The 16,169-nt window shown below is 35.5% G+C and overlaps 2 protein-coding genes across 2 annotated transcripts; both read left to right on the forward strand.

Moving 5' to 3' along the window:
- The first annotated feature begins 1,561 nt into the window (after nucleotides 1-1,561).
- LOC101894491 (uncharacterized) lies at nucleotides 1,562-2,220 on the forward strand. The gene has a single exon (XM_005182194.4). It carries the CDS (start codon nucleotides 1,587-1,589, stop codon nucleotides 2,112-2,114), a length of 528 nt encoding a protein of 175 aa, XP_005182251.1. The 5' UTR covers nucleotides 1,562-1,586; the 3' UTR covers nucleotides 2,115-2,220.
- A 9,343-nt stretch (nucleotides 2,221-11,563) lies between these two features.
- Nucleotides 11,564-12,073, forward strand: LOC101893804 (uncharacterized). The gene has a single exon (XM_005182190.4). The coding sequence runs from the start codon at nucleotides 11,648-11,650 to the stop codon at nucleotides 11,996-11,998; it is 351 nt and encodes a 116-aa protein (XP_005182247.1). The 5' UTR covers nucleotides 11,564-11,647; the 3' UTR covers nucleotides 11,999-12,073.
- Nucleotides 12,074-16,169: the final 4,096 nt, after the last annotated feature.

Below are 16,169 nucleotides of genomic sequence, written 5' to 3' on the forward strand. Positions count from 1 at the left end.
TCTGGTACCAAATATCATTCTTGTGGAGTGCATATTACGAATGTGAGAGGCTTAAAGATCAAATCGGATGAAAGATATATATGGGAGCTATAGCCAAATCTGAACCGATTTTCTCCAAATTTGATATACTTGCTTCTAGGCCGAACTCGGTTGGGTGTGCCAAAATTCAGGTAATTTGGACTGATAGTGGACATTTGGTGCACATTTAACCCGAAATCGGATGAAGATATATATGGGAGCTATATCCAAATCTGAACCGATTTCCATAAAATGTAAAACAGCTATTTCTGTGCTCCATCTAATACCTGGTACCAAATATCACGGTTGTGGAGTGCATAGTAGGAATGTGAGGGACTTAAAGATCAAATCGGATGAAAGATATATATGGGAGCTATAGCTATATCTGAACCGATTTTCTCCAAATTTGATATACTTGCTTCTAGGCCGAACTCGGTTGGGTGTGCCAAAATTCAGGTAATTTGGACTGATAGTGGACATTTGGTGCACATTTAACCCGAAATCGGATGAAGATATATATGGGAGCTATATCTAAATTTGATCCGATTCTCACCAATTTCAATAGGGTTCGTCCTTGGGCCAAAAAAATATTGTTTGGAAAATTTCATCTCAATCGGATAATAAATGCGACCTGCATTTTGTTCACAAGAATACATGGACAGACGGACGGACGGACGGACGGACGGACGGACGGACGGACAGACGGACTGACATGCATAAATCGACTCAGAAACTGATTCTATGAAGGTTCTCAAAAGTAACTATGGGTCTATCTCGTTTCCTTCTCCATGTTACAAACAAATGCACAAAGACATAATACCCTTACCACTATGTGGTGTAGGGTATAAATATGCTCTAGACTGTAGTACCGATTCCGAAATTTGAAAAAATGTCGCTAAAATCATCAAAATACCGAATATCGGGGAGTATCGACATGGCCCATTGCCTACTGGAAAAAATACACATGTGTTCAAATTTTTAGCATTCTATCTCAATTCGGCAAAAGATAGCGTCATTACAACACACAGACAGACAAAGACCAACGTCGCTAATCGAATATATCGAGGAGTTACAAGCAGAATTACAAACTTATATACCCTCCATAGTATGGTGGAGGTTATAAAAACTATGGAATATATTTTTCCGATTGCCTGTTACAAACACATACACAGCTTATGCACAAAAAACTTACAAGAAAAATTGTTATTGACAACTTTTAATGGTTCAAATTTGTAGAAGGTCTTATTTCTCCGTGGAATTCCCATTTCAATTTGAGACGGGACTTTTTATTGGAGATTCCTCCTCAAAAAAATATGACATTTTAATAAGACAGTTGTACATCCCCTCTAATGTAAACATGTATGTAGGCATATGAGACATAAAAGCAACGCATACGATAGTCTTTTTCACACAAAGCAATTCTTATCAGTTCGCAAGAGTAAAACCCAAATAATGGATCTGTTTTCTTAAAATATATGGCTATATAAAGAGACTGTATGCCAACTTTTAAGCATTCAGTTTGAAGTAGAAGTTGTAGAATACATCACGAAATAAAAAATTAAACAAAAATGTTTTCATTGAAGTGCACCCTCGCAGTGGCATTATGCCTAATTTTCTCCAAGACCTATGCAGTGCAGTTCAACGACGAAGGATATGGTTTCCAAGGGGATATTCCATTGGTCCAATATAAACCTGTGACTCTATTGCGTCATGCTCGTTCTCCGCAGGGTGGTAGTGTTGGCATAGACTATCGCAAAGATGCAAATGGCCGCGAAGCATCTGTACAATATAAGCAAAATATCTACACGAATGGCGATAGATCGCTGGATGCCCACGCTCATGCTACTCGTAATTTTGACCACAACGCAAATTCCTTTGGCGGTGGTGTCCAGGGTAAATGGTCGGCTGGTAGTGGTGGCTCTGCAGATTTTACGAAGGATAACTTTGGACGTCAAGCTTCGGTGCAGTTGAATCAGAACTTATTCACTAGCCGTGATGGACGCGGCACCATAGATGCCTATGCTCAAGGAACCCGAAACTTCGATTATAATTACAATAACTTTGGTGGTGGAATTCAAGGACGTTATCGATTTTAAATAATTTTTTTTAGAGATTTTTAATGAAGATTTATAAAATTTATAATTTTTGGAATTTAGTTATTTATGTTGAATAAATAAAAAGTAAATGTTATTTAAAAAAGAAGACCTACCCGATCAATTTTGAGTTTTTTAAATACTTACTCATATCTTGGGCAAATTTATCATTTTCCATGATTCATATCATATGTGAAAGAATAACGAGGACTGAAACTTTGATTAAAAGAAAAACAAGTAAAAAATCAGCTAAGTTCGGCCGTGTTGAACTTTTTATACCTTCCACCATTCGTAAGGAAATCGAAAATTTTCAAAAGAAAACAAAAATCCTCCAAAAATACCGATCAAATAAAAATATTTATAAGGAAGCTATACGAAGACATGGTACTGGATAAGTTTTTTTTTGTCATAGGCTGTAGTAACGATTCTGAACTTCAAATACGAATTTCGAAAAAAATCCGGTGAATAATGTCGCTAATATCATCAAAATACTGAATAAAGGGGGGTACTGTTCTATGGGGGCTATACTAAAACGTGGACCTGCATATACAATTTTCGGTCACAGGTTGTAGTACCCATTACGAACTTCAAATACTAAATTTGACGCCATTCCGGTGCATATTGTAGTGAAAATCCAGGAAATACCGAATATCTCGGGGTAACGTGATATGGGTAAAGTACTCACAGAGAATTCCTTGTGTAGAATTTCAGACAATGCCTTTAAAAAATGTGACTAAAATCATGAAAATATCGAATGTCGAGTGGTAAAGTTATATGGGGGATATACGATATCGTGGACTCAGAAGGAGCTCAATGTGTGGATTTTAAGTCAATTCCATTGAAAATTTTGGCTTAAATCGTCAAAATATCGAATAAAGGTAGGTACCATCGTATGGGGCTATACAATATCGTGGGCTTATATAGACAATTCTCGTTCAGGGGGGAAAGTAGTCACAGTGAACTCCTTGTGTAGAATTTCAGACAATTCCATTGAAAATGTGGCTAAAATCATGAAAATACCAAATATCGGGAGGTACAATTATATGGGGAGGACCTATACAGGGTGAGATAAAAACTACAACAAAGTCAAAAGCAATAATTTTTTCATGTTTTTCTCAATTTTGTCGAAGGGAAGTAAAATATGTCGGAAATAGCATCAAATTTTTGGCATGAATAATGGCCTTCAAACAGCCAATGAAACCCGAATGTTGCTCTGCGGTATTTTGGCCCATTCCCGCCGAAGCGCTTGCTTGAGGCAATCGACACTTTGGTATTTTTCAGTGCCAACCTTGCTTTCCAAAATACTCCAGACACAATAGTTCAACGGATTGGTATCCTGAGATTTCGGTGGCTATTGTGCGCTGGAAATGAAGCGAGGAACCTCATTTTGTAACAATTCTTGGGTGGCTCGTGCTGAGTGCGATTGTAGGAGTCCTCTTGGCATGTCCAAGGTCTGCGGCCAAAATGTTTGCGTACCCAAGGCTTTAATACACCCTCCAGAATATTTTCGCTATAATATTCGGCATTTATTCTGATGCCACGGTCGATTAATACAAGCGGAGAGCGATCATCGGTTGTTATGGCGGCCCACAGCTAACCTCTTTGGCAAGTAAACACGATCAACCTGCTGGACAACGAATATTTTCTCATCGAAAACTCAAATTCGGTAGTTCACCACTTTCCGCCAAGCGAAACAACTCTTCATCTCTTTTGAGTATATTTTCTTCTGTTGCTGTGTAAGTTCCTGCACCCCTTTTGGGAATTACCATGGCTTTACCCGAACTCATTTGAAGAATGGAATATTGCGATATGTTCAGATCAGGAGACATTTTTCGGTCAATGCGACGCGGGTTTCGATCAAGTCGCTTCTTTACTTTTCGAGCCTAAATGCTTTTGTACGCGTGTAAACAACATAATTTTCAAAAAATCTCAATACCTCAATACCGCAATACTGAATTTAGTACCACTTAGTACTTTTCGAACAATTATAGTACATATTTCTAATACCAAATGCATAACTATATCAAATTTCAGGATTTAAATTATATTTCTTCGTCCAATACCAAATTTGGTACAATTTCGTACTTTTCCTACAATTATAGTACACATGTCCATAACCACTTCCATGTCTCCATTCCATAGACTTTAATATCAAATTTGAGGATTCCAGGTCTATTACTTCAGCCAATACAATATTTAGTACCATTTCGTACTCTTTTTTAATTTTCACACCAATGACAAATCTCAAATATGCCAAAATTTGGAATGGGAGTCACTGTTGGAGTGCACGATAGATGTACCAAAGAGTTTTTGAAATTTAAGATTACGAAAAGATCTAGAGTACTAAACTTCTTTGGTATAATGTGAACGGATAGATCTAAAAACTTAAAATTTGGAATGAGAATCAAGGTTGTATAGAAAGTTTGGCACATGAAGGTGGTTTTGTATATGTGTACTAAGTGTCCGAACTGTACTAAATATTGAAGTCCCTATTGGTTTTAGATTTGTGATAAAGAGGTGGTTTTGGAAATATGTAATACTACAAGTGCTCGATAAGTACTAATAGTACTATATTTGGTGTTAGGAATTTTGGTTTAGGGTCTAGGCTGTTCACGTAAAGCCTGGATATATGGATGTGGTTTCGGCGCTGAAATCCCGAAATTTGATATGGATGTCATTGTTGGTATCTGAAATTGAGATCTGCAGGTGGTTTTGGGAGATGTGTACTATTATTGTACTTAAAGTACTAAATGGTATTAAATTTGGTATTGGGTGAAGAAATAGAACTGAAACCTCGAATTAGATACTGAGAAACCTGTTGGAATCAGGAATTGAGATGGTTTTAGAAATTTGTACTATAATTGCACGAAAAGTTCCAGATATTATCAAATTTGGTATTGGGGGAAGGAAGGAATAGATCTGAAATTTGATATAGATTTGGTGTCTGATTGATGCAAATTAAAATGAAAATCGTGTTCGATCGGTTACACAATTCTATTCTTTAAGGTAGCAGGACTTCGTAACAGGCCAATCAGTACTCTCTCTCTCTCTCTGTCCGTCCGTCTGTCTGTCTGTCCGTCTGTCTGTCTGTCCGTCTGTCTGTCTGTCCGTCTGTCTGTTGAAATCACGATACAGGCCACATTATTTGACGTAGACCAACAAAATTTAGCAGAATAATTTGTATTGTGTCTAGGATCCGTCCACGTTTCTGTATTGCCCCATATAACGGTACCTCCCGATATTCGGTATTTTGATGATTTTCGCAGCATTTTTTCATGGATTTGTCTAAAAATTGGTATTTGTTGGTCATAGTGGGTTCTAACTCCGGTGACGAAACATTGCATGTATAAGTCCACGTTTTGATATAGCCCCCATATAACGGTATCTCCCGATATTCGGAATTTGGATGGTTTTTGTCACATTTTTTTTACGGATTTGTCTGAGAATTGGTATTTGTAGGTCATAATGGGTCCTAGTTCATGTGGCGAAACATTGTATGTTAGGTATACGCTTTGGTATAGCCCCCATATAACGGTATCTCCCGATATTCGGAATTTGGATGGTTTTTGTCACATTTTTTTTACGGATTTGTCTAAAAATTGGAATTAGTTGGTTATAATAGGTTCTAGATCCGTTGGCGAAACATTGTATGTGGAGGTCCGGTACCTCCCGATATTCGGTATTTTGATGATTTTTGCCACATTTTCCCACGAATATGTCTAAAAATTGGTATTTGTGGGTCATAATTAGTTCTAATGTTTCCATTACCCTAAGGTGGAGGGTATTAAAAGTTCGGCCCGGCTAAACTCAATGTTTTTTTCACTTGTTTGGTATATAATGTCCCATGTTTGGATGCAACCGAAAGTTCGGTAACGTCCCGTTTTAATCGAGTTTTTTTTTTCAACAAAACCCATAAAATTATATATAAAAAAACTAGAAATTAAGGGATATTTCCTAAATCAATCGAATCGATCTTTCAAATCCGAAAAGACTTGATAAAGAATTTATAACAATGCCCAGGATATTCCCCTTTCTTTCGTTAGCTACAACTATAAAAAGCCATTGCAATAATAATGAAGCCATCATTCCGCGTTGTTAATTAAACAATAGCTAGCCATGGGAGTAAATAAATCGAAGGACATCACCTGCAAAAACAGGCACTTAAACAAGGAACATAACAAATTTTATCAAGGATGTGGAGTTGCTGTTCAGAATAATCATAGCTGGTGTGTAACCCCTGACGGTCGTGGTTCCATTGACGTCTATGGGGAGAATCTACGAAACTTCGATCATAATTTCAATTATTTTGAATGCGGAGAGTGTAGAGTTGTTGATTCTTTACTTTATTCGACATCTTTAATACATGTTTATAAATAAAAGTTCAGTAAAGCTTGAGACATTTTATAAAGGATAATGGATTTTTGGTTTTATTTTCATATTAGTTTTTACAAATGTGGTGGATTAAAAAAAATATTGAAAATTTTAGGGGAAAATCATGATAAAGAATCATATTTTTGTTTAATATATTCCCAAGGATTTCTGAAAAAAGTTTATATTTTAAAGAACTCCATGCGAAAGAACTCCATTCGAGATCTTTATAGAGAGAGAAATATCATATTTAGTAACATCACATTTAACAGTTTCAGTCCAATCGCTTCGCCTTATGCCAAATTTAGTACCATTTGGTACTTTTCGAAAAATTTCTCAATTTCAGACATCATAAAGACAATCATAAAGACCTAAACATCAGGTTTGAGGATTCCAGCCCCATCCTTTCACCCAATACCAAATTTAGCACCATTCAGTACTTTTCGTACAATTAGAGTTAACATTTCCAAAACCACATGTATATGTCTAGTCTACAAATGAACAACGACCCTCATACAAAATTTCAGATTTTAAGCACTATCTGTTCACCCATTACCAAATTGTACTATTTAGTACTTTTCGTGAACTTTAAAACCACCTCTTTATCAGAAACCTACCATAAAAGAACCTTCATATATTAGACACATATTCCAACCTTAATTTCCAATGTTAAGCTCTATCCGTTCACATAATACTAAATGGTACCAAATGTAATACATTTTAGTACTTTTCGTACACTTACAGCAAAAAATTTCAAATACCAAAAATGTGAATAAGAGAGTACTTCCCGTAATTCCCCGGCTAATAGCCAACATTTTTAAAAATCCATTCATAAATCCAACACATTTATTTCATAAAGAATTTTATATATATTTTCTTGTTTCTTACAAATTTACAATATTTTCTTTTTTTTCGTAAAACTCTCATCCCCTTAACTTAAAATCTATATCTTCCCTGAATTCCACCACCAAAGTTATTGTAGTTATAATCAAAGTTACGAGTTCCCTGAGCATAGGCATCTATGGTGCCACGTCCATCGCGGCTAGTGAATAAATTTTGATTCAACTGCACTGAAGCTTGACGTCCAAAGTTATCCTTTGTAAAATCTGCAGAGCCACCACTGCCAGGCGACCAATTACCCTGGACGCCACCACCGAAAGCATTGCTGTTGTGATCGAAATTACGACTGGCATGAGCATGGGCATCCAACGATCTATCACCATCGGCACTGGAAAAGATATTTTGTTTATACTGGGCAACTGCTACACGGCCGTTTTCATCTTTGCGATAGTCGATGCCAACACTACCACCCTCTGGCGAACGAGCGTGGCGAGAAATGATCGATGATGGTCCGACTTGATCGAAATCAATAATTTGATTTTCGTATCCATCTGCCATGAAATCTACGGGAGAAGCCCTGGAGATAGCTAGGCAGACAGCCATGAATAGAGTAAACTTTAAAGCGAACATGTTGGATATTTGCTTATGGCTTTGTATGTTTTGTATATTCTACTTAGCTATGCGAATGATATTGAGTTTTGTTCTTCAACGTTTATATACCAAAAATTTGAAGAAAATTATTCAAAAAATGGGATTTACTCCCTGAAACTGATAAGAGCATTGTCTTCGTATTTTATACCTTTTCTTAAGCTATTAAGCAAGAGCTATCAGCAATAATACAAACAATATTCATTTGATGCTATTGACTGGGATTTTCTTTACTCAAGCTTCTTTTTGATAACTTTATGTAATCCCCAATCTGGGGATTTTTCATTTCTGGATGATGGCTTACTTATTTATTGATGTCTTCATAATGCTGATATTTTACTAAAGCTGCTTTTTCCCAACATATGAGGTGTGTGCATTTTCCACATCGTGGTGAGGTGACGACCTCTGTTAGCAGAGGCGGGTGTTAATTGGGACCTTTAGAAAATTATTTGGGTTCTTTTGTGTTTCAAGTTGTTTTTTTCTCGCCAAAATTTGTATGTTCTGTTCAAGGAGTATAAAATATTAAAATTCATATTATTTGGATACAGCTTAGCCAGAAGCATTCGCATTACCTCGAGGGGAAAATTTATAGAACTTTAACGATAAACGTTAAATCAAATGTCACTCCATGGGACTTCGTTCATTTCGAATTAATTATGTACGAATTAAACAATATTCTGCCAGTGGAACTAGAACCTATAACGAACTACAAATACAAACTTTTAGATACATCCTTTAGATAATGGGGCTTAAATTGTCAAAATACTGAATATCTAATTCTGCCGTTATATGGGTGCTATAGTAAAACGGCGACTTATATACACAAATTTCTTCCACTAGAAGTAGAGCCCTTTATGAAATAAAAATAGAAAATTTGGAACTATTCCGTAGAAATACCGAATTGGGACGTGTCGTTATATGGGGCTCTGCCAAAACATTTTCTTTGTCTTCAAACGAACTATGATTGCAAATAGTCGAATATTATTATCAAAATATTTTTCATAATACGGAATCCTCAATATCGAATTCGAGGATTTGAGCTATATCCATTCACTTAACGGCAACTTTACTACCATTTAGTAATTTTTGAACAATCATAGTACCTCCTTTTCTCAAAACTCTATGCCAACAGAGGCCTCCATATTAAATTTCAGAACACTAGCTCCATCCTAAGACCCGATCCCAAAATTTATTACCATACTTTTCATACATTTATGCATATATGTTCAAAACAACCTTCTTCCCTCCACCCTAGATACCAAAATTGACCTCCATACCAAATTTCAGAATTCCATTTTATTTAGTACTTTTTGATCAATTAGAGTTTTTTAACCTTAGATTTCAACAGTGACCTTTATATAAAATTTCAGGATTTCAGATCGATATATTCCCCGATTAACAAATTTAGTACAGGTATATTACACATATCCAAAACCAGTTCCTTCTCCAAAATACAGACACCAAAAGTAACATGCATATTAAATTTGAGGATTTCAACTCTATTCCTCACCTAATACCAAATGTCACTATTGTACACATTTCCAAAAACCACCTCCATATCTTAACCACAGACACCACCATTCAAATCTATATCAAATTTCGGGATTCCATTTAGTACTTTTCGTACAATTATAGAACACATTTCCAAAACCACCTTCATATCTCAAATCCGGATACCAACAATGACCTCAATATAAAATACCACATTTAGTACCATTTAGTAATTTTCGTACAAATTTTCAAAACTTCCTACATACCCCAATCCTACACTTCAAATTTCCTAAACTACCTTCATACCTCAATCATAGAATTCCATAGAAATGTTATTTCCAAATTTCAGAATTACAGCCCTATTGGTTCACTACAATTTCAATTTGTACCAAATTTAGTACACATAAGTACAAATTTCCATAACAACCTGCATCTTATAATACAGCAGATATCTTATTTATAATTTTCAACATTCCAGCTCTATCAGTTCACCCAAATCGAAATTGTATAAAATTCAGTATCATTTGGTATTTTTCGTGCACCTAAGTACGAATTTCCAAAACTTCCTCAATATCCCAATCCTACAACACACCAGCAATGCTATATCCAAATTTCAGGATTCCAGCTCTATCGTCTTACCCAAATAAAACGGATTGCTATCCGGAGATTTTGGTGGCCATTGTGCGCTGGAAATGAAGCAAGGAACCTTATTTTGGAACAATTGTTGGGAGGCGCGTGCTGTGTGCGATGGTGCTGAGTCCTGTTGGAATGTTCGAGGTCTGTTATATGTTCAGCTCACGAGCCATTTTTCGTCCACAGCGATGAGGGTTTCGATCAAGTCGCTTCTTTATTTTCGAACCATTTATGCTGATGTTGCTGTTTTCTTCCGTCCACCAGTATCACGGTACGAGACATAAAAGATTTTTTCACATTTAAATGCTGGAGTGCTCTAACGGTGGCTACTTGTGGTTTTCTAACCAAATATAATGAAATCACACTATCTCGCTTGAATTCCATCACGAATAAATTTTTTTATATGAAAATTCTCACCAAAATGCTTTTGTACGCTTGTAAACAATATAATGACCTGTCACTGGAATAATTTTAACAGCTGTCGGACGAGTGGCTTTGAAATGACAGGAGGATGAAGTTATTTGCAGTTTTTTATAATTTTTTTTAGTTTGAAAATGTTAATTTCAATACTACCTTCTAACATTGACACTTGACTCCCTTTTCATATTTCAAGTTTTTAGCTCTAACCGTTCACATGATACAAAATAGTACCAAATGTAGTACATTTTAGTACTTTTCGTATATAAACAAAAAGAGTTTTCCAAAATCACTTAGGTACATCCATCATGCACTCCATCAGAAACCCTCATTCCAAATTATAGATTTAGCTCCACTGCTTTCTCAAATACAAAGGTACCATATTTAGTACATTTTCACACTTTTCGTATCGTTCTAGTACGAATTTCCCAGAACCCAGCTTTATCTGACCCCTTCGGACCAAGAGTGAACCTCACCCATGATTTTTATGACCATAGCTTCAGCCGCTTCGTTTAGGCGTTGATCAATCGTTAAGTCAGTCAGTCAGTCGAAACATCAAAATATGGGCTAATCCAAATCGTTGACCCATAATTCTTAGCAAAGAAGAAAGTTTTCTAAACTTACAAGCAATTTTATATGAAAATAGGGTGGCAATACCAAATTGTGGACCCATATTTAAGGAGCTTTTTTGCCCTCAGCAAATATTAAATTTCAATTTTGAACTGATTCAGTAGCAAAATGTGGTTCTGAGTGGTGATATATTTTGAATCTTTTCAAGTTTCATATTTTTGAACGGTAGATTTTTTGTAAACGTGATTCCCCCAAAATATTATTACTTCCTACAATAATGGGAATTTGTAATTCCCTCTCGTTTATGAAAAATAATAATAAAAAAAACATTTTTCAAAAGATGCCTAAAGACAATAATACACATATGTATATACAAAACAAAAAAAAAAAAAAAATCTTATCAGCATCGTGGGAATCCCACATACATACATTTTATTATTGCAGAAACTGTGCAATATAAGTAGCGCAACGGAATCATACTTTTCATTCATTCATCTGTCACTCAGTATAGCTGAGAACATTACTTAAATCGAAAAAAAAAAACAGTGAAAATAAAAATACAAACAAAAATGTTCTCTCTTAAGACATTTGTGCTATTAATTTCATGTGTCGTCGTTTTGGTTGCATCCCAACCCATGATGATGTATGAGGATGGTTTCGAAATTCAAGCTGATGATGTCTTGGACAATTTTGATGGTTTAGAACATGCTCGTTACGCTCGTTCTCCCCAACATGGAAGTGTCAGTATTGACTACACCAAAGATCAACGTGGACGTGAAGCCTCCGTGCAATACAATCACAATTTATATACCAGCAGTGATGGCCGTGGTTCCATAGATGCCTATGCTCAAGGTAGCCGTAACTTCGATTACAATCGCAACAGCTATGGCGGTGGCATTCAAGGAAAATGGAGATTTTAAGTGATGAAATTGATTTTTAATTTTTCTTTTTGTCAAAAATAAAATATATGAAATAATTTATTTATTCCAAGTAAATATAGTGTTTTTTTCTAGAGCACTTGAGAAAAAGGGTAGGGCGACCTGAACCAAAAAAAGCCTCTGTGAATTTTTATTTATTAATTTTTATACCCTACGCAACATAGTGGTAAGGGTATTATGTCTTTGTGCATTTGTTTGCAACATGGAGAAGGAAGTGAGATAGGCCCATAGTTACTTTTAAGGATCTTCATAGAATCACTATCTGAGTCGATTTAAGCATGCCAGTCCGTTTACCCGGACAAAATGCAGGTCGCATTTATTATCCGATTGAGATGAAATTTTTCAAACAATTGTTTTTTGGCCCAAGGGCGGACCCTTTTGAAATTTATGATAATCGGATTAGATATAGATATAGCTACCATATATCTTCAACCAATTTCGGGTTAGTTGTGCACCAAATATCCAATAACAGTCTAAATGACCTGAATTTTGGCATATCCGAATGAATTCAGTCTAGAGCAACTATATCAAATTTGGTGAAAATCGGTTCAGATATAGGTATGGCTCTCATATGTATGCTTCATACGATTTGGTGTTAAAGTCCCTCACATGCGTAATATGCTCTCCACAAGAAAGGTGAAAGTCGGTTCAGATATAGCTATAGCTCTCATATGTATGTTTTATACGATTTGGTGTTAAAGTTCCTCAAATGCGTAATATGCTCTCCACAAGAATGATACTTGATACCGAACATCAGATTATGCTCAAAAATACCTCTGTCAGATTTTATCGAGATCGGCTCAGACTAGGATATAGCTTCAATATACATCTTTATCCGATATCAAGTTTATTGTGCATCAAATGGCTAATATCAGCCCAAACGGACTGAATTTTGACCATTACGACTGAATTCATCCTAGAAACAAGTACTTCATATTTAATATATGTTTATCCGATTTGGGGTTTTAAGTCCTTTAAATGCGTAATATGCATCCACAACAATGATTTTTGGTATCAGATATCATATACAGCTCTGAAATAAGTGTATCACATTTGGTGAAAATCGGATCAGATATAGCTATAGCTCCCATACATATCTTCAAACAAAATAGCCAATATCAGTCCAAATGATCTGAATTTTGGCATATCCGACTAAATTCAGTCTAGAAGTAAGTACATCAAAGTTGGTAAAAATCGATTCAGATATAGCTATCGCTCCCACATATATGTTTCATCCGATTTGGTGGTGTTATTTGGTACTAGATATTTCATAGAGCTCGGAAATACCTTTGTCAAATTTTAACGAGAACGGCTGAGATTTAGATATAGCTCCTATATATATCCTTAATCCGATTTCAGGTTTATTGTGCATATAATGGCTACTATCAGCCCAAATGGAGTGAATTCGTATGTTTCTATTTTGTGGAACTCGGCACCTATACATATTTAAATAAACCATTTCGAAGTGATATCATGCACTCTATAGCAATGTCTCAAATGTCACAAAAAGTACTAAATAGTACTGTGTTTGGTACAATTTGGTATGGGTGAAAGGATACGGCTGAAATCCTCATACTTGATATTGAGGTCTCTGTTGGTATCTGGAATTGAGACATGGAGGTAGGTTTGGCGTCCTATATTTTTTCAAAAAGTACTAAATGGTACTACATTTAGTATTGGGTGAGAGATTTGAGATATTTGAAGTTTGTAATGGGTACTACAGCCTATGACAATTATTCGTTTAGCCCCCATATAACGATTTTCCTTGAGAGGTATTTTTCGACGATTTTTTTTGAAAAATTTTCATGTTCCTTCGAAATGGTGTAGATTCTTCAAATTTCTGGCCGGCCGAACTTAGCTGCTTGTTTATTAGTTTTTTTACATGCCTCAACCATAGTATGGAGGGGATATTAAATTTTGTCATTCCGTTTGTAATACCTCGAAACATACATTTTAGACCCCAAAACTATATACATTTTTGATCAGCATAAAATTCTATGTCGATTTAGCAATGTCTGTCCGTCTGTGGTAATCACTCTAGCTTCCGAACGAAATAAAGTAGGTTGATAAAATTTTACTCAAATGTGTACTATATCTTCAGGACTTTTGGTATTGAAAATGGGTCATGTAGGTCAACGTCTCCGTATAGCCCCCATGTAACGGTACCCCCCAATATTCGGTATTTTGATGATTTAAGCGACATTATTTACAGGAATTGTTTCAATTTTGGTATTTGAAGTTCGTATTGGATAACACAACCTATGAGAGAAAGTTGTCAGTGCAGGTCCACGTTTTGGTATAGCCCCCATATAACGGTACCTCCCGATATTCGGTATTTTGATGATTTTAGCGAAATTATTCACGGGAATTGTTTCAAACTGGGTATTTGAAGTTCGTAATGAATACTATAGCCTATGACAGAAAATTGTATGTGCAGGTCCAGGCCTTCGAATAGCCCCCATATAACGGTACCCCCCGATATTCGGTATTTTGATGATTTTAGCGACATTATTTATCGGAATTGTTTCAAATTTGAAGTTCGTTATTCACCGATTTTTTTTTCAAGTTTCGCATTTGTATTTTGTAATGGCTTATGACAAAATTTACCTATGCAGGTTCTCGTCGTATACATACGGCTACATTCGGTATTTTTAAGATTTTTTTACAACCGATTTATAAAATTTCACTCTAAGGTTACTTCACATTATGTTTCATAACTTTATTAATTTTTGAATACAATTAATTTATTTCACTTTCAGGAGTTGATTTATTGAAATCTCTTCTCACATTTCAGAAATGCCATTTTCCAACAATGCCACCACCAAAGCTATTATGATTACGATCGAAATCACGGTTAGCCTGGGCATAGGCATCTATAGTGCCACGACCATCGTTGCTGGTATACAAGTTTTGGTTGTATTGTACAGAAGCCTCACGTCCATGTTGATCGGAATGGTATCCAAAGTCAATGCTGCCATGGCGGGGAGAACGAACCTTTACAGCGTCCTGATTTTCTTGTACATCTTTCGAATCCAAAGGTAATCCTGTGACGAAAATCACACAGGATATTAATACAAGGGAATATTTTAAGATGAACATTTTAATTGCGTATAGTGGAAGAATTCAAATTTAATCGTTGAATGATATTTTTGAAAGCTCTAAGGCATTTATATACCGTTTCAATCAATTGGTATTATCACAATATGTATTTGCTGAGATAAGGGCCAGTGGAGATAATTATGTGTTGAAAGTTTCCAGATAATTTTTCAGGTGCTTGGAGAGGTTGAAAAAAAATCTCGGATTTCCAAGGAAATTAATTTCAAGTGCAATAACTTAACTAAAACTAATTTTTAGAAATTTCTATAATAATTTTTTCCGGGTATAAACACGAGTACTTTAATTGTTTCCTGAGGGAAAAGAGAGATTAAATGAGAATCGGTCTTTTAAAATTAGATATGTCTTATTGTCAGAGTATTGTCAAATTGGTTTATAATTTTAATCTGATAAAAAATCTATGCCCTTTTTTAAGTGAATATTTAGGTGAATATTTAAAAGAGGTTTAAAATTATGAAGTTAATATTTTCTTTCATATAATAGGGAATGTAAAAATGAATCTCTATGATAATTCATCTTAATCATGATTTGGAATAATTCTTACTTTGATACTTTACCCAAAAAATAAAGCATAAAGTAAAAACAAGCAAAAAAAGCAGTAAGTTCGACCGGGCCGAACTTCGAATACCCTCCACCATTTAGAACGAATTTGAAAATTTTCGATAAAAGATAACATTCGCCAAAAATTCTGTTAACATTTTAAAAATACCTAATATAGCCGTTATATTAGGGCCTGTACGACAAGCACCTTCATAGGCATTGTTTTTTACAAGCCATTACCATATTCAAATTCGAAACTTGAAATAAACGGTGAATAAAGTAGCCAAAAGCATCAAAATACCGTAAATAGGGGGGTACCGTTATATAGGAGCTATACGAAGACCTGGACCTGTATAGACAATTTTCTGTCACAGGTATCTCAAACAATTTCGGTGAGTATTATACCTAAAATCGTCAAAATACCGAATATAAGGTGGTACTGATATATGGGGCCTATACGAAGACCTGGACCTGCATAGGCAATTTTCTGTTACAGACT

The sequence above is a fragment of the Musca domestica genome, unplaced genomic scaffold (assembly GCF_030504385.1).
Source record: "Musca domestica strain aabys unplaced genomic scaffold, Musca_domestica.polishedcontigs.V.1.1 14, whole genome shotgun sequence".
NCBI lineage: Eukaryota > Metazoa > Arthropoda > Insecta > Diptera > Muscidae > Musca > Musca domestica.

Bases quoted from the DNA above. Each gene is read 5' to 3' on its own strand.
- LOC101894491 (XM_005182194.4), top strand. From the start codon at position 1,587: ATGTTTTCATTGAAGTGCACCCTCGCAGTGGCATTATGCCTAATTTTC.
- LOC101893804 (XM_005182190.4), top strand. From the start codon at position 11,648: ATGTTCTCTCTTAAGACATTTGTGCTATTAATTTCATGTGTCGTCGTT.